This window comes from Salmo salar, chromosome ssa21 (genome assembly GCF_905237065.1).
Source record: "Salmo salar chromosome ssa21, Ssal_v3.1, whole genome shotgun sequence".
Classification (NCBI taxonomy): Eukaryota; Metazoa; Chordata; class Actinopteri; order Salmoniformes; family Salmonidae; genus Salmo; species Salmo salar.
In genome coordinates this window covers 34,345,475-34,372,130 of record NC_059462.1, presented here as the reverse complement: position 1 = coordinate 34,372,130, position 26,656 = coordinate 34,345,475, and the positions used below count along the sequence as shown (strand labels likewise).

Here is a 26,656-nt window from a genome sequence, read left to right as displayed (position 1 = left end):
GTGGAGTGCTGCAGAGATGGTTGTCCTTCTGGAAGGTTCTCCCATCACCACAGAAGAACTCTGGAGCTCTGTCAGAGTGACCATCAGGTTCTTGGTCAACCTCCCTGACCAAGGCCCTTCTCCCCCGATTGCTCGGTTTGGTCGGGTGGCCAGCTCTAGGAAGTCTTGCTGGTTCCAAACTTCTTCCACTCAAGAATGATGGAGGCCAATGTGTTCTTGGGGACCTTCAATGCTGCATAATTTGTTTGGTACCCTTCCTACAATCCTGGCTCAGAGCTCTACGGACAATTCCTTCAACCTCTTGGCTTGGTTTTTGCTCTGACATGCACTGTCAACTGTGGGACCTTGTGTGCTTTCCAAATGATGTCCAGTAAATTGAATTTACCACAGGTGGACTCCAATGAAGTTGTAGAAATATCAAGGAGGATCAATGGAAACAGAATGCACCTGAGCTCAATTTCGAGTCTCATAGACAGTGGTGGAAAAAGTATCCAATTGTCATAAAAGTGAAGAATAGAAAATGACTTTAGTGAAAGTCATTCATTAAAATTCTACTTGAATAAAAGTATTTGGTTGACAATATACTTATGCCACTCGGGGGGGGGGGGGCTCCCGAGTGGTGCAAGGCGCTGCATCTCAGTGCTAGAGGCATCACTACAGACCCTGGTTCGATTCCAGGCTGTATCACAACCGGACATCATTGGGAGTCCCATAGGACGGCACACAATTGGCCCAGCATCGTCCGGGTTAGGGTTTGGCCAGGGTAGGCCGTCATTGTAAATAAGAATTTGTGCTTAACTGACTTGCCTAGTTAAATAAAGGTTAAATAAAAACTAAAAACAACTCCATGTAATCCCCTGTATGACCAGCATGTCTGTGTAGTCTGTCAGAGTAAATTGTGGCATTTAAGGAACACACTGGCCACACTACAATATCCGTATTACTGGTTTAAGATTTATTGTGGTGTTGGTCATATCTTTACAGAGGTTATATACAAATTAGTACGAGAGATAAAAAAAAAAAAAAAGTACATTTGGAGAAAGAAACATTCACTAAAAACAATTGTGAAAAAAAGATAGCGTGTATGTTTTACTTTGCTGTATGAGAATGAATGCATTCCTGATTAGAATTCTTTAGATAATTGTCTTGGTTTATTCTTAAAGCTAGATGAAAGAAAAACATGTATCCACACTCTTATCTTATGTTTTACAGTTAAGAAATCATATATGCAGTATATTAATAGTCACAGCAGACAATTAAAATATAAAACCTAGAAAACTCCTTGGAATAGTCCCTTCTAAAACCAGGTTCAGTGGTACAAAAGTATCAATTTGCCATGCCTTTGAACATTTTCATTTCTGTACTAAAAAATACAATTAGATTCTGTTTCATTAAGTCTATACCATACATGTTCTGCATCAATTCAACCCTTAATCACAGTTTAGATTATTCAAGTAATCTAAATATTTGACAAGCTAGCAGACCCGCCCTCGAAAAGATCCTCCCTAAAATAGAACCCTACGGTCTTTTGTTGAAGAATTGCATCCGTGCATAATAATAAAAAAACGCACGCAACTGACTGTTACCCTTTTTTACATTTTTTAAGCAGAGGCAAATTGCCCCTTTTCACATTACAATTCTCACGCACACAAAACTACCTGAAGTAAAATAACAAATGGAAACATTTAAAACAGAGAAAACTACAATTACAAATCTCCAACTGTGCTCCCAGTAAAATGAAGCGAAGTTGTATAGAGACGATGTGCCACTTTTCCCACGGCCACAACAACATCACTAGGGCTCACAGATCAAGGTCTCCACGACAAACTTGTTCTCAAAGTGACGGATCTTGTGGCAGTTGAGAGCTTCGCGCTTCTGCATACCTGCAATGTGGGGGATGGAGAGAATAAAATGCTGATATACGCCTGCAAAAGATGGCTGAATGTAGAAGAAGCCATTTTCTTTTGGGCATGTTAGCATAATTCTTCACTTGTCCAAACAACTATGTGGCGCGCGTGTGTGTGATCTGTGATGTATATGCATGCGTGTTGTATATGTGCATGTGTGTGTACTGACCCAGGATCCTGTCTCTGCGCTCCAGCTTGTAGGTGTCTTTGCCCTGGCAGAGGTTGTTAATGAAGTATCCCAGTTGTTCCACATCCTCCAGGCGCTCAGTCACCATCATCTCCTCATGGACCAGGTAAGACTGGGGCAGGTAGGTACCAGCCTGGGGGAGGGGGAAGAAAGAGGGGTACAACATTGAATAACATATCCTATCAGTATGAGTTAGAGCTACTGGGTGGTTAATTTCAAAACATTTATTAAAACCACCAAAACAGTCTTATTTCATTTTAAAATAGTATAGAATTACATTGGGTGTCCAAACAAGTGGATAAGAAATCGAATGTATTACTGTCATTATTGTAACATAATTCCTAAAGCAGTTCCTGTTACCTTGATGTTGACCAACAGCTCCAGGAAGTCCTTGGGAGGCATGACGATGGAGGTGTTGAGGGGGATGACGTAGCATTTGTTCAGGAACAGGTCCAGGTAGGCAGTCAGTCTCTGTGGAAGGGAGTCAACAGAACAAACTCAGTCAGAGAACAACCTCATGGAACTCCACTGAATACAGAAAATCCATGATCTGTGGATGGTTATCCCCACAGAAACATCACAGGGGTTAGCAATAAACAGCAGGGTTGAAGTTGATTCAATTTCCTTACCCTTTGGAAGTCGTGGACGATGTCGGCGGGGTCACTGTCGTCGAACTCAGGCACGGGTACGTTGATGAGAGCCACCTCCTGGTCCTCCAGTACGCGGATGTTCTCCTGGATCATCTTGAATCTGGAGGGCAGGTCCACCTCCACATCCTCCTCCTCCAGGATCATCATGTCTTCTTCACGGTACTTCACCCCGCACACAAACACCTGGCCCTCCTGGTGGACGGGAGGACACATAGCACTTGGTGGAAAACGTTTATATTTATACTTTTTACTGCATGGATGTCTCTTGTCAATTACACATTTTAACTATAATTATGTATTCAAATACAATAAGTTCTTAAAAAAGTGTCAATTAGATAGGAATCAAGCCAGCTACAGTGTATTCAGTAAGCCATAGATCGACACTGGGGTCTGAGTAATCCAGTCTCACCTCCAGAATGTAGTACCTGTACAGGTAGGCCCCTCCCACCACCACGCCAGACAGCATGAGGGCCAGGCCCAGGCACATGCACCAGCACCAGGCCTTGGACTGCTGACGCACTGGTAGAGCCACCTCTGGATCCTGGAGAAACACAGAGAAGAGGGAGGTTGTGAGGCAGACATTGTTTATTGTTTTGAAATGTGACAAAGAATGCATTTTAATTCTTCATTGTCAAGTACACAGTTCACCAGATGTTTCCAAGTCATTCAATCCTCATCTTTCTCTTTACCTCATTCACTTGAAACACTTCTCACCATCTCTACACTCACCTTTCCCTGCCCTTTCTCTCCAATCACCATGCATTTCTCTAACTTTCCTTGTCCCCCTCACCCCCACTTCCCTCACTTGCTTCCAGGCAGTGTAGGAGGGATGGGCACAGGCAGCCAAACTAGTTATGAGAGTTTTGGCAACACTCCTGTTTCAAAACAACAAAAAGAGGTAGGGCTCAATGTTGATTAAGGGAGCAGCACATTGGGAGAGGGGGGGCTGAGTCCAAACAAAGGCTGTGTTTGAGTAAGGGATGAAGAGGGCTCCAGAATCCACCCGAGGCACCGAACAGGGTGAGTCATCATTATGCAAATCAGCACCATGAGGGAGAGAGAGACAGGAGAAAGAGAGAGCAGAAAGAGAACATAGAAAGAAAAGAGGGTGGGGACCATTTATATTCCCAATAGCTTGACATGAATGATGTCATGATTAGTCAGTTTGTAATATCACAGCCTGCTTGATCCTTGGACCTTGGTGTAATAAAGCTCGTCTTATGATCCTTTTGAATTAATAAATTCAGTCTCAAGTTCATTCCTTTGATTGTTATTAGGGAATTTGAAACGGGTCAAATATCTACAGGGCTCTACAGTGTAGTGTTGTCACTAAACCAGAATTTTGACTTCAATACCAGGTTTAGTATCACGATACTCAATACCAAAACAATACTACTACAAAAAGTCACAGAATGGCACTTAATCAAGACAGAAACTGAGCTACTGCTCTGTTCAATAGTTGGGAATCTTTTGAGTTAAATATCACAAAATTAGATTTTTTTTTACATCAACATTTTTCAGACATCCATGTATGCATTGATGAAAAAAACCAATCCAATCAATTTGATATTTGTTTTTACCAATCTAACTACAGAAGGGTAATCATTTATTCAAATGGTAAATCTATATTGACAAACCGGGTAAATAAAGAAGTAGCCTAGGCCTATTTACAATACAGTTCAATAGGAATGTGTATATACAGTGAGTTATTGATCTTGTTTTGGCTGATTTTACATGGCTACAGATGTGAATCTGTTTCCATTACATTTGGGACTTAATTTATTGTACTGATCAACAACATTTGCATAGAAGTAGCTCATTTGATCAAAGTAATTTTAAAAAACTGTATTTGTTTAATCATAATACAAAATTAACAACTTACATCCCTACATCAAACATGTCTAACAAAACAAAACACAGGTATAGACAAGAAAATACTAAAAACATACAACAAAAACACACCCACACACTCAGCAAAAAAAAGAAACGTCCCTTTTTCAGGACCATGTCTTTCAAAGATAATTCGTAAAAATCCAAATAACTCCACAGATCTTCATTGTAAAGGGTTTAAAACACTGTTTCCCATGCTTGTTCAATGAACATGCACCTGCGGAACGGTTGTTAAGACACTAACAGCTTAAAGACGGCTTAAAGACGGTAGGCAATTAAGGTCACAGTTATGAAAAGCTCATTCTGGCATGACCCTCCAACATGAATGCCACCAGCCATGCTGCTTGTTCTGTGCGTGATTTCCTGCAAGACAGGAATGTCAGTGATCTGCCATGGCCAGCGAAGAGCCCGGATCTCAATCCCATTGAGCACGTCTGGGACCTGTTGGATCGGAGGGTGAGGACTAGGGCGATTCCCCCCAGAAATGTCCGGGAACTTGCAGGTGCCTTGGTGGAAGCAAGAACTGGCAAATCGGGTGCAGTCCATGAGGAGGAGATGCTCTGCAGTACTTAATGAAGCTGGTGGCCACACCAGATACTGACTGTTACTTTTGATTTTGACCCCCCTTTGTTCAGAGACACATTATTCAATTTCTGTTAGTCACATGTCTGTGGAACTTGTTCAGTTTATGTCTCAGTTGTTGAGTCTTATGTTCATACAAATATTTACATGTTATGTTTGCAGAAAATAAATGCAGTTGACAGTGAGAGAGGATGGTTCACACACACAAGTTTGGGGTCAATTAGAAATGTCCTTGTTTTTGAAAGAAAAAATAACATCAAATTGATCAGAAATACAGTGTAAACAGTGTTAATTTTGTTAACTACGTAGCTTGAAACGGCTGATTATTAATGGAATATCTACATAGGCCCATTATCACAACCATCACTCCTGTGTTCCATGGCACGTTGTGGCACGTTGTGCTGATTTAAAGAAGCAATAAAAAAAAAAACGGTCCTTCTTTAGACTAGTTGAGTATCTGGAGCAACAGCATGCGTGGGTTCGATTACAGGCTCTAAATGGCCAGAAACAAAGGACTTTCTTATGAAACTGAGTAGAGGTCGACCGATTATGATTTTTCAACGCCGATACCGATTATTGGAGGACCAAAAAAAGCAGATAACGATTAATTGGCCGATATATAAATAAAAAAAAATAATAATAAAAACAATTGTATTTGTAATAATGACAATTACAACAATACTGAATGAACACTTATTTTAACTTAATACATCAATAAAATCAATTTAGCCTCAAATAAATAATGAAACATGTTCAATTTGGTTTAAATAATGCAAAAACAAAGTGTTGGAGAAGAAAGTAAAAGTGCAATATGTGCCATGTAAGAAAGCTAACGTTTAAGTTCCTTGCTCAGAACATGAGAACATATGAGAGCTGGTGGTTCCTTTTAACATGAGTCTTCAATATTCCCAGGTAAGAAGTTTTAGGTTGTAGTTATTATAGGACTATTTCTCTCTATACGATTTGTATTTCATATACCTTTGACTATTGGATGTTCTTATAGGCACTTTAGTATTGCCAGTGTAACAGTATAGCTTCCGTCCCTCTCCTCGCTCCTACCTGGGCTCGAACCAGGAACACATCGACAACAGCCACCCTCGAAGCAGCGTTACCCATGCAGAACAAGGGGAACAACTACTCCAAGTCTCGAGTGACGTTTGAAACACTATTAGCGCGCACCCCGCTAACTAGATAGCCATTTCACATCGCTTACTCCAGCCTAATCTTGGGAGTTGATAGGCTTGAAGTCATAAACAGTGCAATGCATTGCGAAGAGCTGCTGGCAAAATGCACAAAAGTGCTGTTTGAATGAATGCTTACGGGCCTGCTGGTGCCTACCACCACTCAGTCAGACTGCTCTATCAAATCATAGACTTAATTATAATAAACACACAGAAATACGAGCCTTTTTTCTTTCAGTGAAATACGGAACCGTTCTGTATTTTATCTAACGGGGGGCATCCCTAAGTCTAAATATTCCTGTTACATTGCACAACCTTCAATGTTATGTCATAATTACGTAAAATTCTGGCAAATTAGTTCGCTACGAGCCAGGCGGAGCAAACTGTTGCATATACCCCGACTCTGCGTGCAATGAACACAAGAGAAGTGACACAATTTCATGTTAGCTGGCAATATTAACTAAATATGCAGGTTTAAAAATATATACTTGTGTATTGATTTTAAAGAACGGCTTTGATGTTTATGGTTAGGTACATTGGTGCAACGACAGTGCTTTTTTCGCAAATGTGCTTGTTAAATCATCACCCGTTTGTCGCAGTAGGCTGTGATTCCATGAGAAATTAACAGGCACCGCATTGATTATATGCAACGCAGGACACGTTATAAACTAGTAATATCATCAACCATATGTAGTTAACTACTGATTATGTTAAGATTGATATTTTTTTTATAAGTTTAAAGCTAGCTAGCAACTTACCTTGGCTTCTTGCTGCCCTCACGTAACAGGTAGTCAGCCTGCCATGCAGGCTCCTCGTGGAGTGCAATGCATGGCAGGTGGTTAGAGCGTTGGACTAGTAGCCGGAAGGTTGCAAAAACGAATCCCCCCTGAACAAGGTAGTTAACCCCCATTCCTAGGCCGTCATTCAAAATAAGAATGTGTTCTTAATCTGACTTGCCTAGTTAAATAAAAGGTGTAAAAAAATAATAATAATACCAATTAAAAAAAGACAAAAAAAAAATCTGTGGCCAAAAATACCGATTACCGATTGTTATGAAAACTTTAAAAATCGGCCCTAATTAAATCGGCCATTCCGATTAATCGGTCGACCTCTAAAACTGAGAAATGAAGGCTATTCCATGCGAGAAAGTTGCCAAGAAACTGAAGATCTCATACAATGCTGTGTACTACTCTTCAAAGAAGAGAGCAAACTGGCTCTAACCAGAATAGAAAGAGTGGGAGGACCCGGTGCACAACTGAGCAAGAGGACAAGTACATTAGAGTGTTTAGTTTGAGAAACAGATGCCTCACAAGTTCTCAACTGGCAGCTTAATTAAATAGTACCCGCAAAACACCAGTCGCAATGTCAACAGTGAAGAGGCAAGTCCGGGATGCTGGCCTTCTAGGCAGAGTTGCAAAGAAAAAGCAATATCTCAGACTGGCCAATAAAAAGAAAAGATTAAGATGGGCAAAAGAACAGACACTGGACAGAGGAACTCTGCTTAGAAGGCCAGCATCCCGGAGTTGCCTCTTCACTGTTGACGTTGATAATGTCTTAGCAAGATTATTAAATTCAATCAAAAATAATAGTAATTTTGGTATAGAATTCTGGAATATTTGTTTGTGTATAAATTATTTGGTAACGAGAATCATTGCAAAAATAACATTATATCCTTCATGTCAAAAACATTGCTAGTGTTCAAAAAGGTAAATAAGTATTCTGCGAGGTTTTCCCCAAAATCTAGTGAGTCAAATCACCTTTTTTCGCAGAAAAACGCAGATATCATCAATAGTCACTAATTTGGACAACATAGAATTACAGAATCTGTAGAATCTTAAAGTGCACTTCCTTAAATTTGTTTGGTATACAATATTCGTATAAAGCATCAACCAAGCTTTTTTTGCAGACAATGTCAGGAATAAGCATGTTCCAGAAAGATTTTCCTCTAGGCGTAAGTTGGATCCGTGAATGGAACATTTTTCTTATGTTTTTATTACAACAAGATTTCTCAAGTCCATGCCTTCCAAACTGAGTTCTGGATAAGCTCTGTGATCATCACCAAAGCTAAGATGAGTTTTCATTAGTGTAGTTAGACCACTGGGAATCGATTTGATCACAGAAATAAACTCTGAAAGGTTTTGGAAACTCATTCAATGTTATAAATTGTTCATATGCAAGAATATTACCCGTTGTCAAAAACATCAAGAACAAAGTCAATATTCCTCTCATGACAGCTAGGGTAGAACAAGTACTTATTCCTTACAGTTATGTCTGAATTATTCCACAAACTTGTGCAGGAAACATATTTCCCAGGACATTAAAGCTTGTTAGTGAAACCTAGCCAATTTAGCAGGTAATCATTCAGGAATATAATTACATTTCAGTAAACATTGAAGACCTACCAACTTAAACACCAAATTGATTCTGTATTAACCAAACATATTTTCAACCAATTGATCTTGAAAGTGATATTCATGTCAACAAAATCAACACTTCCAGACCTCCAGCTCTTATTTGAGAGGACTGACTTTTTTTGTTTCTGACTTCATCTGGAAAAATAAGTCTTAAGGGTCTCGTTGATCTCTTTACAGGTAGAGAAATTTACAAATAAAGATAATGAGGGGTACACAAAGCAAGACAGTCCCTCTGCCTTGGGCAGAAGCACTCTCCCAAGTATAGAAAGATCCCTTTGTAGCCAATTATTAAATATATTCTTGTTTCTTAATTTTAGGAAAGAAATTCATACAGTGGGGCAAAAAAGTATTTAGTCAGCCACCAATTGTGCAAATTCTCCCACTTAAAAAGATGAGGCCTATAATTTTCATAGGTACACTTCAACTATGACAGACAAAATGAGAATTTTTTTTTCTCCAGAAAATCACATTGTAGGATTTTTTATGAATTTATTTGCAAATTATGGTGGAAAATAAGTATTTGGTCAATAACAAAAGTTTATCCCAATACTTTGTTATATACCCTTTGTTGGCAATGACACAGGTCAAACGTTTTCTGTAAGTCTTCACAAGGTTTTCACACACTGTTGCTGGTATTTTGGCCCATTCCTCCATGCAGATCTCCTCTAGAGCAGTGATGTTTTGGGGCTGTCGCTGGGCAACACAGACTTTCAACTCCCTCCAAAGATTTTCTATGGGGTTGAGATCTGGAGACTGGCTAGGCCACTCCAGGACCTTGAAATGCTTCTTACGAAGCCACTCCTTCGTTGCCCGGGCGGTGTGTTTGGGATCATTGTCATGCTGAAAGACCCAGCCACGTTTCATCTTCAATGCCCTTGCTGATGGAAGGAGGTTTTCACTCAAAATCTCACGATACATGGCCCCATTCACTCTTTCCTTTACACGGATCAGTCGTCCTGGTCCCTTTGCAGAAAAACAGTCCCAAAGCATGATGTTTCCACCCCCATGCTTCACAGTAGGTATGGTGTTTTTTGGATGCAACTCAGCATTCTTTGTCCTCCAAACACGACGAGTTGAGTTTTTACAAAAAAGTTATATTTTGGTTTCATCTGACCATATGACATTCTCCCAATCCTCTTCTGGATCATCCAAATGCTCTCTAGCAAACTTCAGACGGGCCTGGACATGTACTGGCTTAAGCAGGGGGACACGTCTGGCACTGCAGGATTTGAGTCCCTGGCGGCGTAGTGTGTTACTGATGGTAGGCTTTGTTACTTTGGTCCCAGCTCTCTGCAGGTCATTCACTAGGTCTCCCCGTGTGGTTCTGGGATTTTTGCTCACCGTTCTTGTGATCATTTTGACCCCACGGGGTGAGATCTTGCGTGGAGCCCCAGATCGAGGGAGATTATCAGTGGTCTTGTATGTCTTCCATTTCCTAATAATTGCTCCCACAGTGGATTTCTTCAAACCAAGCTGCTTACCTATTGCAGATTCAGTCTTCCCAGCCTGGTGCAGGTCTACAATTTTGTTTCTGGTGTCCTTTGACAGCTCTTTGGTCTTGGCCATAGTGGAGTTTGGAGTGTGACTGTTTGAGGTTGTGGACAGGTGTCTTTTATACTGATAACAAGTTCAAACAGGTGCCATTAATACAGGTAACGAGTGGAGGACAGCGGAGCCTCTTAAAGAAGAAGTTACAGGTCTGTGAGAGCCAGAAATCTTGCTTGTTTGTAGATGACCAAATACTTATTTTCCACCATAATTTGCAAATAAATTCATTAAAAATCCTACAATGTGATTTTCTGGATTTTTTTTCTTCTCATTTTGTCTGTCATAGTTGAAGTGTACCTATGATGAAAATTACAGGCCTCTCATCTTTTTAAGTGGGAGAACTTGCACAATTGGTGGCTGACTAAATACTTTTTTGGAAGAAATCCAGCTTTTGACAAAATAACGTAAGATTTGACTTTTCGTAGCAGGTTAGAACTTACACAACAGGTCAGGAGAATTAGGTTAAGGGGCAGCATTTTTGTTTATGCAAAAAAAATTAAAACATTTAACATTTCTACTTTTGATGATCATTTTACAAAAGCTGGATCCCTTCTGGCCATGACCGGGCCACCCGGAGTCAGATCGCTGAGACAATAGGTCTCTCATGTCTCTCCAAAAGATTAAGTAAATTAATAAAGTTTGTGGCAATCAGCATATTTTGCATTATGGTATCAAACAATGTATCAAGGTTGAATTGATGATAGCCTAAGCTGTAAGCTAGCCACAAAAGTTAGCCTACCAGTAACTTTTTGCCTTGTAAACAGTGTTCTAGCATGTATGGACATTGTTCATTACTGTTCGCAAAACAGTTTCCACATGCCATGTCGCATTATTCAAGTGTGTTAACGTCAGTGCAGCATGAGTGGGGAGCTAACATGATGCAGCCCAGACTCCCAGTGCAGGCTAAGTGGAGCAGGCTCGGGGAAGCCCAGACTCCCATTGCAGGCTAAGTGGAGCAGGCACGGGGCTTTCGTGCTATAAGGGGGACATCAACTACACCGAATTGATCTGTGCGACACATTTGACAGAAGCAGCAAAACGTTTTTTTTTTTAGAAAACTAGTACGGAATTGTTTTCATATTCTAGTATTGAAAAAGTACCGAAGTTTCAGCATACCGTGCAACACTACTGTAGTCCGACCACTTCTCTCTCATATGTGCGTAAATATTTAGCTGTGCGACCTGGAATTTTTATTTTAGGAGCACCAGTTCGCCTTGAAAAATGTTAAATTCTAGCTTAAAATACCCAAAATATTTTTACATGTGCTCCTTCTAAAAAAAGGTCAGCGTAGAGCCCTTATCTAAAAAGGTAGGACTGGCTCCCACCTAAAGGCACTGCTGGCTATAAAGAACAGCAGAGTGCTCTGATCCACAGCCATAAACTTTGAGCTGATTGAGGTTGACAGAGGGAGTGAGTCTGGTGGACACACAAACAAAGGTGTTTATCAACCAGCTAACATGGAATTTCACAGACTTAATGGACTCTGACCAGCAATAAGGTCTCCCTTCTTTAAACATGCCAAGGCATGTCCCCTCCACCATCTGCATATCACCTTGTGAAGGGGTTTTCAAGGCATTGGGTTGACCCCTGGTCTAGGGTAATGGGAGAGGGTGGGTAATGGCATTGGCAGACAATCATTATCCACCACCAAAGTATTAACATTCTTCAGTAACACCCTGACGTCCATTTCAACAAGAGGAAGTTCTAGAGTTGGCCTTCGAAGAAACAAGTTTGCTGACTGAGAACATTGCTGAGCCCATCATTACAGTTGATGTAAAAGGTATGACTGTATGAGTCATGTTTCTAGGTCAAAAGGAGCTCATTAAAAGAAAGAGACCTTTTTCGCAACCAAACTTCAGCTGAAAAGCTACAACACAATGAGAAGAATCAAGCAACTCGCCCCGTCCCAAGAAGTAAGTCAGCCTGACCTCAATCAATTTAATAACGTCAACAACTCTGGGAGCAGCAGAGTAGTGTTTCTAGGAAGATCAAAAGCTGGCAAGAGACTAGAGAAAGAGACTAACATTCATGCCATTATTCACTCTGTTTTGGTCTCCTGGGCTGCAAGTGATGAAGCCTACAAGAGATAGCAATAAGGGAATATTTCCTTGGGCTTTCTGGGTGCGTTTACACCTAATCTCTTGCCCATGAGATAAATACCAGAGCGGTTTTGCCTTTGTTGAGTGAATGCAGGGAGTTCCCAGGGATAGGCTTCGACTTACGGTAAGAGGAACTGGGGTAATACACTGAACAGAAATATAAACTCAACATTAAATATTTCACTGAGTTACAGTTCATAAGGAATATCAGTCAACTGAAATAAATTCATTAGGGCCTAATTTATGGATTTTACATGACTGGAAATACAGATATACATCTGATGGTCATAGATTCTTTTTTAAGGGTAAGTAGGGAGTGGATAAGAAAACCAGCAAGTATCCATTTGCCTCAGCAGTGTGATATCTCCTTCACATAGAGTTGATCAGGCTGTTGATTGTAGGCTGTGGAATGTTTTCCCACTCTTCTTCAATGGCTGTGTGAAATGGCTGGAATGGATATGGGCAGAAACTGGAACAAACTGTTGTACACATCGATCCAGAGCATCCCAAACATGCTCAATTGGTGACTGGGACATTTTCAGCTTCCAAGAATTGTGTACAGATCCTTGCGACATGGGACCATTAATTACCATGCTGAAACGAGGCGATGGCGGCAGATGAATGGCACGACAATGGGCCTCAGTATCTCTTCACGGTAAAATGTGTTTGTTGTCCGTAGCGGATGCCTGCCCATACCATAACCCCACCAACGTTGTGAACAGAGTGCCCCATGACATTAACAAATCGCTCGCCCAGACGACGCCATACACATCTGCCCGGTACAGTTGCAGCCAGGATTCATTTGTCAAGAGCACACTTCTCCAGCTTGCCAGTGGCCAACGAAGGTTAGCGTTTGTCAACTGAAGTCGGTTACGACGCCAAACTTACTATCTGGTCAAGACCCTGGTGAGGGCGATGAGCACGTAGATAAGCTTATCTTAGACGGTTAATCAGTTTGTACAGAATTTCTTTGATTGTGCAAACCCACAGTTTCAGCGGGTGGCTCGTCTCAGACCATCCCGCAGGTGATGAAGTCAGATGTGGGGGTCCTGGGCTGGCGTGGTAACACGTGGTCTGCGGTTGGGAGGCTGGTTGGACATACTGCTAAATTCTCTAAAACGACATTGGAGGTGGCTTATGGTAGAGAAATGAACATTCAATTATCTGTTAACAGCTCTGGTGGACATTCCTGCAGTCAGCATGCCAATTGCACACTCCCTCAAAACTTGAGACATTTGTGGCATTGGGTTGTGTGAAAAAACTGCTCATTATAGAGTGTTCTTTTATTTTCCCCACCTGTGTAATGATCACGCTGTTTAATCAGCTTCTTAATATGCCACACCAGTCAGGTGGATGGATTATCTTGGCAAAGGAGAAATGCTCAATAACAGGGATGTAAACAAATTTGTGCACAAAACGAGAGAAATATGATTTTTGTGCATATGGAACATTTCTAGGATCTTTTATTTCTTCCAATGACAACAACTGATTCAAATGTGGTGGGCCTACATCTCACCCCAAAACACACTCTGTGTGATCACATCTCTAGCTGGGGTAGATCACTGCTTAATTCCTGTACTTCTCAGAGATGGTTTTGTTCCAGTCTGGTAGTGTAAGTATGTGCCCGAAACCATGAACGTGACCCAACATGCCAACCGATGGGTTTCATAACTTCTGAAACACCCCAGTGTCTTTGGTGTGGATACACTCGGTTTGGAGTAAGAGGCTTTACCTAAGTTTACTCTCATACCATGAACCACATACTTTCCCTCAGGTTTTTCTCTCATTGAACTCTGACCGCAAGGCTGCTGCGCTCAAATTAACTTGAGTTTTGTTCTCCGGCCAGCTACAATTCACTTCCTCTTCTGTGTTTGTCTGTTCTGACAATGTTTATTTCCCCACTTCCGTGAGAGAAGGGTTAGAACATACACACATCCAGAGGCTTGAAGCTGGTACGGGATATCCAAGTAGATATTCATCAGGGGGACAGACAAAAAGACCTAATGGTCTTGATAAAGACCAAGTGTCGATAAAGTTACAATTAAATTATTTCACACTACAGCATTTGCTTGAAAATACTTTACATGCTTTACCGTATGCAGCTAAATATTATACTTTGTTCATGTTTACTCTCCCCTCTCTGCTCAGACAGAGATTGGCTTCCGCGCTACTGCTCTGCCAAGCCCCCTCAGGCCACAGGCTCTTCATCTGGGCTGCAGTCACATCAGTCACGCTAGGGTGATGATCAATGCTCTGTCTGTGTGTCCAAACCACCCATATCTAGGAAACCAATACACACTAACACTTGTGTGTCCTCTCAGATAAATTCTCCGTTCCTTATATGGTACGAGACACCACATGAGCTATGTGTTTGAGCTTCAAAGTGTTGCTGTGTCTTCACCCCTTTGGAGGAAGCTAAAACAGACAAAGATGTATGCTTTACCTTTGAATAATCTCATGATGGTGGTCTCACATGGTATAGAGGGAACCATATGCTACGTGGGTTGGGAGGGTGTATTTATGAGCTTCAAAATGTTGTTTTGGGAGCAGCAGAGTAGCGTTTCAAAATGTTGCTCTCATTTCTTCCTATGGACTTGAGGATGAACTCAGCTGCTCACACTTCCTATTGTAAGAAAACTAAATGGGTTGCATTAGAGAGAGTCCTCCTATCCTTTGGCTTGTCTTTGTCGTCTAGCCTCTCCCTCTGTTCCGACCAAGACCCATCTGTCCCTCGGGTGTGTTCCTGCAAGTTTACACTTGCTCCCCAACCTGCTGCTGCCACGAATGACGATGATACAGCAGGTGTGGCCAAGTTCAGTATGCGAACTACCTGGCCTAGACTAGGCCTATATCTAATTCAGTGGTACTGACACACTGGTCTTCATGATCAAGCTGTACTGTATTACAGTGGCATTTACATTCTCATAAATGACAAAGTGACAGATCAGTATATTTGTTTAACTTCTTGAATTTCTATTCATGTTCTATTGTTATAGAATGCTGGGAAAGAGGCAAGGAGAGAAAATACTTCCCTTTCTACATTCGCATTGACTGAACGTCTTCATTCTAAAGTTCAGAAATGTAACAATACCCTGAAAAGAGGTAGAGTTTCAGTAACTTGGAGTGATGTAGTCTATCACTGTGCCAGAAGAAGAGCTACAGTTTCAGTAACTCAAGGATTCTCTGTGAAACCTCATCCTTCATTCTGAAAGAGATAATCAGCATGGCGGTAGAGGCAACCATGTTGTTTGGTCTGTTGGGCACTGTGCAGACTGTCTGGGGCTGAGGTGAGCTTGTTCTGGGGTTTAGGGTCAGAGGTCGTGAGTTCGGGGGGGTAAATGGAGTGACAGAAGCTGTGTTCGAATACCCATACTAACATACTACATACTATTATTTAATTTTAGTATACTGTAAATCGAACGGTATCCTTCAGTTGAGTGTACTAGCGCATCGCCTGTCTACCGGAAGTTGATGTTGTTGCTAAGCAACCTCTTGCTAGCATATCAAATGACTAGCTAGACATTTTACGATTTTGGGTGTGTTCGTAAATTCAATCTGGAGTGCCAGAGTGTGCTCTGGGCTTTCTTAAAATACACAGCGTTGTCAGATTGTCCTTTCGTAAATTCAGAGCGTTTTGCTCTCGGAGTGTTCAAAGCGCACACTGGTCGCTCTGGCCGAGGTCGAGTAGGGTTGAACCGAGCATTCAACGGCAGTCAAGCACCCAAGCTAATTGGCTAAGTTGGCTAGCTACTTCCAGACACAAATGAGAGAACACCTCACTGTGACCATTTTACTCATCCTTGCAGAGCTGGTTAGGCTGTTTTCATGTCATCAAGAGCGCTGGTGACTATTACTGTGCTGCAACAATTTAAGTACACTTTTTTTGCCGACGTTTACTGACACCGGCCATATTCTACGGGTATTGAGCATTCGTAAATTCAGCAGTTATTCGGCTGCATATTTTCCGCCATTTTCTTATAATCTGAAAACTTGAAGCCACGCCCATTTTCTGAAGAATTGCATTGTGGGACCTAAAAGCACAGAAATTGTGTACACTGCTTGTATACTTCGTATTTTGGCGAATTTAGTACGACATCCAGGAACTTTTGGCTTAATAACTATATCCATACTATGACCAATAAGCAAACTATATACTAAATTCACATCACAAATAGTACAGTTAGTATGAGTATTTCAACACAGCCTGAGTGTCAGTCCGTCAGTGAGTGAAGTGAAAGCTGCAATATGTAACTTTTTGGGCAACGTGACCAAATTCACATTGAAAGATCTAACCATTTCTTTCTCATTGAAAGCAAGTCTAAGAAGTGGTAGATCTGTTCTATGTGTGCTATTTCTATGCTTCCCATTCTTAAGTTTTGTTATTGCGTCTCTTACTTTCGGTTTTGTACACCAGCTTCAAACAGCTGAAAACACTATATTTTTGGTTATTGAAAAGATACTTCACAGCGGTTTAGATGGTACAATGGTTCTGTACAGTATACTAGCTTGTTGTCACAAACTGAAATTAGGAGAACTATTAGAATTTTAGCAACCAGGAAATGGCAGAGTGATTTCTACATCGTGTACCTTGAATGGAGTGAATGTAATGAGAGGATGGACGTTGTCCTCGGCTTGCCTTTGAGGCTGGTTGGTTAATCTCTCCCAATTTTAGTGGTCGACGCCCTGTGGGAGGCACTAGGCTAAAGCTCCTTGGCTGAGTCTATCAGAGCGATTAGGGTGTAACCCCCCCCAGGGATCCACATGCCTCACAGGCGCATAGAACACACAGGCGCGTAGAACACACAGGTGCGTAGAACACACAGGCGCGTAGAACACACAGGCGCGTAGAACACACAGGCGCGTAGAACACACAGGCGCGTAGAACACACAGGCTCAGATAGCAACATAAGCAGCATGAGCATGCAGTACCAGTGTGAGAGTACTGTGCCCCTCTGCTCTCCCTCCCATTTACTTCAATTTGCACCCCTCTCCCCATCTGACTCTTCTACAAGGCCCCACCTGTCTACTGATAGATCAAATGGTTGTTTTTGGCCTGGGCTCTTGACCAGACAATTCAGAACCACATCACACTTGATTCTGCTGAGGAGCTATGGCTCCATATGTCCACATGAGAGAAGGAAATCTGTGGGGTGCAATGACCCAATTTAAGCCTTTGACGATAAGCCTTCACCATGGTCATACCATCGTGCTTCCACTCGAATTAACCAAAATCACAATATAATAAACTGACACCCACAACAACTAGGCAACACGGCAGGTAGCCTAGTGGTTAGAGCGTTGGACTAGTAACCGAAAGGTTGCAAGATCGAATCCCTGAGCTGACAAGGTAAAAATCTGTCGTTCTGCCCATGAACAAGGCAGCACTGTTCCTAGGACGTTAAATATTGGTAAAATTTTAAAAGAAGTACACAGACAAGCAAGCACATGTAAATAAACATGCACAGGCAACTAAATCCTTGTCTCCTCCCATCTCCTCAGTAACGCGCAGTGATCTTATTGCCAGCAGGTCTTATATAGCCATGCTAACCACTTTGCTGTTTGAGCCTAATGAAGAAGAGAGTTCAGAGCCAAGCCAGCTCTACTGTCCGATATGCCTTTACTCTAAAAGAATCCCTTGCATAAGCCAGAACACAAGGCCTAGTCTGTGCACTGCTGAATATTTGATCTTAATTTGTATTCATTTCCATACAAGCCATCTCTCTCCCATCTACAGACAGACATTGATACAACTCAAAACAACCATTAACATAGCCTACTGTACATTTGCATGCCCCAGCCTTTATTTAAATGCTACAGTTTACATTGATGTACCGACATACTGCCACAGCAGTCTAATAACAACTAGCTTAGTAGCTGATACAGCGTTTCCCCTTGTTTTTTTTAAGCAGCAGTGGAAAAGGTAGCTGTCACCATAGACATCCAGACATTGCACTAACAGTAGTTAGAAACTTCCTTCAAACTGCATGCAGTTCATTGGACTATGGGTAAGTAGAAAGAGAGCTTAATTGCCAAAATCTTGCACTATCCCCTTAAGTAAAAAGCGCATCTCGGCAGAAATAGAAAATATAATTTTTTATAGATCATATTTTTTTGGAGCCATGGCAACAATTTGGGCCACCGCTGCTAAGTGAATATAGAGGAAACACTGGCTGACACATTCAGCTGACAGGAAAAGACTGAGGTGCTAACTCGATATCAGATCGGCTTCTGTGTTCAAACAAGCCGACCAGTTAGACATCCCCTTGAAAGTCGCCTAGTAGAGGTCATGCATACACCATGGGGATCTGCCATCAACCCTGTCTCCTTCTGATGTGCGCTCGCTGGGAAGCCTGTTTGTTTAGAAAGTGGCTAGTATAGGGCCCTATAAAAACCTTTTTAATTTTTTCACAAATTCTGTTTTCTCCATTTAGTTTAAGTTTTCTGTTTAAGGTTATTGCTCTACAAATCACATTTAATAGAATATCAAATGTTGTTGTTTTTCTAAGACCACAGCAATGCCGGAAACAGCAGGAGACCACTTTTGAGGTCTGGGAAAAATCTAAGACATTTTGAATTTTGGGTGTAGTTACCCTTTTACTCAACTGGGCACCAGCCAGAGACCTTTATTTGGTTAGCGGTGTTTCTGTAGCACTCATGTAATTGCAGTGTTTGCAAAACAAATGGCCACTGGACTGATGTAAATAATCATGAGATCATTCTGCCAGGTAGGCATAGGCTACTTTGTAGTTAATATTTAATTGAAAAGGTTTTTGGGAAAGCTTTTCCATTTACCAGAAGGTGGTTGTCATTACATTAGCATCATCACTAACAGCTACACAAAGTGGTAGACAAATGTGCACACAGACAGGGGCATTCCTGTGCTGCTGCTCTTTAGAAAGCTGAAGGAATATACAAATCATTGATGTATTTTGTTCATGTCATATGACAATCTCAGGAAAATTAAGGAATTTTCTACTAAATTCAATGGAGTTAGTTGATGTCCTAAGTTTAATACATTTTTTATATTGTTGAATTCCGTTTCAATGTCTTGATTCCGTGTCCGTCTGCAATGCAGATTTTATAGGGCCCTATAATATTACCATATTCTAGAGTGCCTCTGTGTTATTAGGGAGTGTCTGTATAATTATGAAGTTGGGCTATATTTACATAATATTAGTGAACTGTTAAGTGGTTGCAGAGCAGCACTCTGGCTTGCTCTTGGCAGAACCCCTGATACACACAAGGCATGTGCAGCTGCCCTGTCTCCTGCCCGCTGCCAATCACTCTGCGCCCGTTAATCAGGCAGAGTGTGAACAAGAGCCGACCCTCCCACTGTCCATCTCTCACGCCATCTGATGAGCTACTGCCACTGACCTTCACATTCCCTGTGACTGCTTTTCCAGCCAGGGAAGCTTCATCCTGCCTACTGGGAAGTGGTTGGTTATTTAGAAACAAAACCACAACTATGGGGCAAAACAGACAGGGTTGGCTTAGACCAGGAGTCTCCAACCCTGTTCCTGGAGATCTACGCTCCTGTAGGTTTCCGCTCCAACCCCAGTTGTAACTAACCTGATTCAGCTTATCAACCAGCTAATTATTAGAATCGGGTGTGCTAGATTACGGTTGGAGTGAAAACCTACAGGATGGTAGCTCTCCAGGAACAGGGTTGGAGAGCCCTGGCTTAGACTGTTAACATGTAAAATATATTTTTGCCATATTAGCATAGACATGACATCAGTCAAAACAAGACATGGTATCAATAAGATACAAAGAGCAGAAACAAGCCACCTATGACTCCTCACATGGCAGCTTCTTGTCATTGTTACTAGGTATCTGACAGTTCAGAATCATAATGCACACACGCCTTCCGGCCACCGATGCGTGCACATCCTTTTCGTGCCATTGTCAGCCAGCCCATCTACAAAGCCCAGGAAATGTTGGTTTGGAATGGAACCTATGCCTAAATGCCTCGATTAACAATCCTGAATGCATGTTGCCTATTGGGCCCAAGAAGGCTACTCTGCTCCTCTTGCTTTCCCTCGAAACTCAAACTTATTGATGTAAACATTTGGCCAGCACGAAAACGCTGACTTGCCAAAAAAACAAGATAACGGTTAACAAAAGAATTACCCCAAAAGGTTCAAAGGAGCAAGCATACTGTAATGACGGGTCTTCTTTATCTTGGTTACTCAAGTGAATAAAGTCTGAAGATGTTAATATAAACAAATTATAGCATGTGGAACCACTAGGCAAAGCTACAGAAATCCCCCTGCAGAAGTGAAAAATGCATTTGTTAAAAGGCCACTTCAAACCAGGAAGGAAGAACATAACTGTGATTATACAGACAGAAGGACTATAAGGTCAGGGGCTAAGAATGTGTGGGAAGGTGAAAATCAAAAGCCTATCTCTGTACAGGTTGTGGTCAAGATAAGAGGTCCAATTACACATTTCTAGTGGAAAACCACAGAAACTCACTGAGGTTGGTGGAATATCCCACTAATATGTGAAAGTTTGGTCAAATAGTAGCTGATGAGGTTGTCAGAGGTCGACCGATTAATCGGAATGGCCGATTAATTAGGGCCGATTTCAAGTTTTCATAACAATCGGTATTTTTGGACACCGATTTGCCGATTTAAAAAAATATATATAAATATTACACCTTTATTTAACTAGGCAAGTCAGTTAAAAATGCATTCATATTTTCAATGAAGGCCTAGCAACGGTGGGTTAACTGCCTTGTTCAGGGGAAGAACGAGACTTTTACCTTGTCAGCTCAGGGATTTAATCTTGCAACCTTACGGTTAACTAGTCCAACGCCCTAACCACCTGCTTTACATTGCACTCAACGAGGAGCCTGCCTGTTACGCGAATGCAGTAAGAAGCCAAGGTAAGTTGCTAGCTAGCATTAATCTTATTAAAAAAAAAACAATCAATCATAATCACTAGTTAACTACACATGGTTGATGATATTACTAGTTTATCTAGCCTGTCCTGCGTTGCATATAATCGATGTGGTGCGCATTCGCAAAAAAGGACTGTCATTAATCGTGTACCTAACCATAAACATCAATGTCTTTCTAAAAATCAATACACAAGTATATATTTTTAAACCTGCATATTTAGCTAAAAGAAATCCAGGTTAGCAGGCAATATTAACCAGGTGAAATTGTGTCACTTCCCTTGCATTCATTGCACGCCAAGTCGGGGTATATGCAACAGTTTGGGCCTCCACTCAATTTTTTTGTGATTCGAGGCCCAATAATCGGTATTGGTGTTGAAAAGTCATAAAATCGGTCAACCTCTACATGACACAAGTAATTTTTCATTTTTTCCCCCCAACAATTGTTTACAGACAGATTATTTCACTGCATCACAATTCCAGTGGGTCAGAAGTTTACATACACTAAGTTGACTGTGCCTTTAAACAGTTTGGAAAATTCCAGAAAATTATGCCATGGCTTTAGAAGCTTCTGATAGGCTAATTGACATAATTTGAGTAAATTGGAGGTGTACCCGTGGATGTATTTCAAGGCCTACCTTCAAACTCAGTGCCTCTTTGCTTGACAACATGGGAAAATCAAAAGAAATCAGCCAAGACCTCAGAATTTTTTTTGTGGAACTCCACAAGTCTGGTTCATCCTTGGGAGCAATTCCCAAATGCCAGAAGGTACCACGTTCATCTGTACAAACAATAGTACGCAAGTATAAACACCATGGGACCATGCAGCCGTCATACCGCTCAGGAAGAAGACGCGTTCTGTCTCCTAAAGATGAACATACTTTGGAGTGAAAAGTGCAAATCAATCCCAGGACAACAGCAAAGGACCTTGTGAAGTTGCTGGAGGAAACAGGTACAAAAGTATCTATATCCACAGTAAAACGAGTCCCATATCGACATAACCTGAAATGCCGCTCAGCAAGGAAGAAGCCACTGCTCCAAAACCACCATAAAAAAGCCAGACTACGGTTTGCAACTGCACATGGGGACAAAGATGGTACTTTATGGAGAAATGTCGTCTGGTCTGATGAAACAAAAATATAACTGTTTGGCCATAATGACCATTGTTATGTTTGGAGGAAAAGGGGGAGGCTTGCAAGCCGAAGAACACCATCCCAACCGTGAAGCATGGGGGGTGGCAGCATGTTGTGGGGGTGCTTTGCTGCAGGAGGGACAGGTGCACTTCACAAAATAGATGGCATTGTGAGGAAGTAAAATTATGTGGATATATTGAATCAACATCTCAAGACATCAGTCAGGAAGTTAAAGTTTGGTAACAATTGGGTCTTCCAAATGGACAATGATCCCAAGCATACTTCCAAAGTTGTGGCAAAATACCTTAAGGACAACAAAGTCAAGGTATTGGAGTGGCCATCACAAATCCCTGACCTCAATCCCATAGAAAATTTGTGGGCAGAACTGAAAAAGTGTGTGCGAGCAAGGAAACCTACAAACCTGACTCAGTTACACCAGCTCTGTCAGGAGGAATGAGCCAAAATTCACCCAACTTATTTTGGGAAGCTTGTGGAAGGCTACCCGAAATGTTTAAATCAAATTAAAATGTTATTGGTCACGCACATGGTTAGCATGTTAATGCGAGTGTAGCGAAATGCTTGTGCTTCCGACCACGCAGTAATATCTAACAAGTAATCTAACAATTCACAACAACTACCTTATACACACACAAGTGTAAAGGAATGAATAAGAATATGTACATTTAAATATATGGATGAGCGATGGCCGAACGGCATAGGCAAGATGCAGTAGATGGTATAGAGGACAGTATATACATATGAGATGATTTAATGTAGGGTATGTAAACATTATATAAAGTGGCATTGTTTAAAGTGACTAGTTATACATTTATTACATCCAATTTTTTATTATTAAAGTGGCTAGAGATTTGAGTCAGTATGTTGGCAGCAGCCACTCAATGTTAGTGATGGCTGTTTAACATTCTGATAGCCTTGAGATTTAAAAAACAGCTTTGGTCTCTCGGTCACAGCTTTGATGCATTTGTACTGACCTCGCCTTCTGGATGATAGCGGGGTGAACAGGCAGTGGCTTGGGTGGTTGTTGTCCTTGATGTTCTTTTTGATCTTCCTGTGACATTGGGTGGTGTAGGTCTCTTGGAGGGCAGGTAGTTTGCCCCCAGTGATGCGTTGTGCAGACCTCACTACCCTCTGGAGAGCCTTGCGGTTGTGGGCGGCGCAGTTGCCGTACCAGGCGGTGATACAGCCCGACAGGATGCTTTCGATTGTGCATCTATAAAAGTTTGTGAGTGGTTTTTGGTGACAAGCCAAATTTCTTCAGCCTCCTGAGGTTGAAGAGGCGTCGTTGCGCCTTCTTCACCAAACTGTCTGTGTGGGTGGACCATTTCAGTTTGTCCGTGATGTGTACGCCGAGGAACTTAAAACTTTGCACCTTCTTCACTACTGTGCCGTTTCCTGAAGTCCACGATCATCTCCTTTGTTTTGTTGACGTTTTGAGTGTGAGGTTATTTTCCTGACACCACACTCCGTTTGACCCAAGTTAAACTACTTAATGGCAATGCAACAAAATACTAATTGAGTGCACTGGGAATTTGATGAAAGAAATAAAAGCTGAAATAAATCACTCTCTCTACTATTATTCTGACATTTCACATTCCTTAAATAAAGTGGTGATCCTAACTGACCTAAGACAGGGAATTTTTACTAGGATTAAATATCAGGAATTGTGAAAAACTGAGTTTAAATGTATTTGGCTAAGGTATGTAAACTTCCGACTTCAACTGTGTGTGTGTGTGTGTGTGTGTGTGTGTGTGTGTGTGTGTGTGTGTGATATATATATATATATATATTACCCCTTGACAGCATTATCAGAAAGCACAGCATGATACACAACTTTACATTTGTGTCACCTGAGGATTTTAGCTCAACAAATCAATTATTAGACTATATTAGTGATTAAAATACTTTGATGACTCACAACTTCCTCCAGCTAAATCAAGACAAGACCAAGGTACTTATTGGTCGGAGCCAAAGCACAGAGAGAATCTAGCCGCACATTTGAATTCACAGGCAATAAAGATAAAACACCAGGTAAAAAACCTAGGTGCTATTTTAGATTCTTAAATAAATTTCAAATCACACATCAGGAATGTGACCAAAATAGCTTTTTACCACCCGAGGAACATTGCCACGGTGCAGCCGTTTCTCTCTCAGGCTGATAGAGAGACTTATTCATGCTTTTATTATAAGCAGGCTGTATTGCTCTCCTGTCTGGTCTACCCAAGCATGCCATTGGTCAACTGCAAAACATACAGAATGCTGCAGCACACGTAATGACCAAGATGGAGAGCACACATTACACCAGTTAAGGTCTCTGCACTGGCTGCCTGTGAGATTTAGAATACATTAAGATTCATCTATTGGTTTTTTAAATCAATCCACAATTGTGCACCAAAATACATGTCAGGCATGCTTTACTGTCATCTACCCAGTAGGTCCCTCAGTTATTATGCTCCCAGCCTCTGGAATAGCCTGTCAGAGAACCTGAAGATGCCAAAAGATGCTTTCCTGTAAAGCATATTGTCTGAAATGTGCTGTATAAATAAAGCTTGATTTGACCAATGTATGGTAGTTCCATTATCCATATTGACTGTATGTAACCCTGTATTGTTTTGTGTTGTGATAAATGTAATACAATGCTGGGCTTGTTGGGAGACCCAAGACAAACTTCCCCAAGGGGAAACAGTATAGGCTGTGAGAATCTTAATGGGTGGAAGGATAGAAGACAGAACTGTGTACTGAAAAATGTATTGAATGGTATGAGTCTGCGAGGGGAGACAGATGGAGTTGATTTGCAATGCAGACTCGCCTGCCACTTCACATCATCTTCTCAAAGGCAACCTGCCCAATTGGCATGGATTTGATGATAAGTGAGCAGACATCATATGAGTGCTGTCTCACGCTCCTACTCTTCCTATCAGTTGTGAGCATGTGCATTGTGTCATGTAGGCGTCTGTCCTGCATATTTCATATACCATATTTATTCATGGATCTTTGAGATGTTGTTGTTAATGTGCAAGAGAAATTTCCCCCCTGGGCACAAAGTTTCTTATTTTAGATTATTTCTAAATACCTGGCATCATACCGTTCTTAGAAATGAATGTTGTGTCTGTCCATTTCTTGGTACAACCAACACTGACAAACAACAGAATGATGACAGTTCAGTGTTGATAACCCTTATCATAACGCTACTGCCGTTCTTGGAATGAGAAAGAACAGTTGAGGGTGTATCAATGTAAGCAGCAGGGACTGAACACTGAAACAAGTGCTGGCTTCAAGTGACAAGTTCCAGCTAATCTCAAACTCAAAACATTAATTGACATTCAGCCTGCCATTTGCAATGAAGGGGAAAGAAAGCAATAACTGGCAGCCCCTGTAGGCTATAATTTAACGTTAGATAATGGTGGTCAGTGAATTGTTGAGAGCTGATTAAGCAAGTCTCAGAACTAACAACGTTCATTTAAACACATTTGGCCAAATATTACTTTCGCTTAGTTCAAATTGATCTAATTTCGGTAATTAGATATATATATATATATATAATGTATTGGCTAATCTCTGATCTGGCTAAAGGAGGTAACTAGGAGATTGACGTCTTCATTTTGATGTGTCTGTTCAATTGTGACAATGTTTTCTAACGTTAACGTAATTATTTTTTTATTTTGTTTTTATTTCATCTTTATTTAACCAGGTAGGCCAGTAGAGAACAAGTTCTCATTTACAACTGCGACCTGGCCAAGATAAAGCAAAGCAGTGCGACAAAAACACAGAGTTACACATAAACAAACGTACAGTCAATAACACAATCCTTGATGGCTATTCGCAGTTGTAATTACTCACCTTGTCCTCGGGAATTAGGGTTTCGCTGTCCTTTTTCATGTCTTTCTGCCCGAGGGCCGAATTAAAGGATACCTTCACCATCGTGAAATTTGCACTGGTTGATTTCAAAATAACAGAGCGAGTGTGTTTAGCACGTCGAAGTTGTTTGGAATCTTGCTGCTGTAGCTAGCTACTACGACCGCGCAGATAAACACACACAGCTCTTGATGCCCGACTCAACCAAATACTCGCCTCAACTCAACAGCTGAGCGCCGAGCACCTAACCTCCAGAGAATACTATTTTCTTCAGTATAGATGTGGCTCCGCCT

The 26,656-nt window shown here is 41.3% G+C and overlaps 1 protein-coding gene across 2 annotated transcripts; it reads right to left on the bottom strand.

Annotated features, from left to right (window-relative positions):
- Positions 1-934: 934 nt before the first annotated feature.
- On the bottom strand, positions 935-26,656 carry LOC106582246 (integral membrane protein 2B). Of its 2 annotated transcripts, none has more exons than XM_014165123.2 (6): positions 26,349-26,656; positions 3,154-3,285; positions 2,724-2,936; positions 2,455-2,565; positions 2,077-2,227; positions 935-1,883 (listed from the first exon to the last, which is right to left on the bottom strand). In XM_014165123.2, the coding sequence occupies exons 1-6, from the start codon at positions 26,427-26,429 to the stop codon at positions 1,795-1,797; spliced, it is 777 nt and encodes a 258-aa protein (XP_014020598.1). In that variant the 5' UTR covers positions 26,430-26,656; the 3' UTR covers positions 935-1,794. The 2 variants fall into 2 exon arrangements, with proteins under 2 accessions (XP_014020598.1, XP_014020599.1); XM_014165124.2 differs by lacking the exon at positions 26,349-26,656 and adding an exon at positions 3,474-3,590.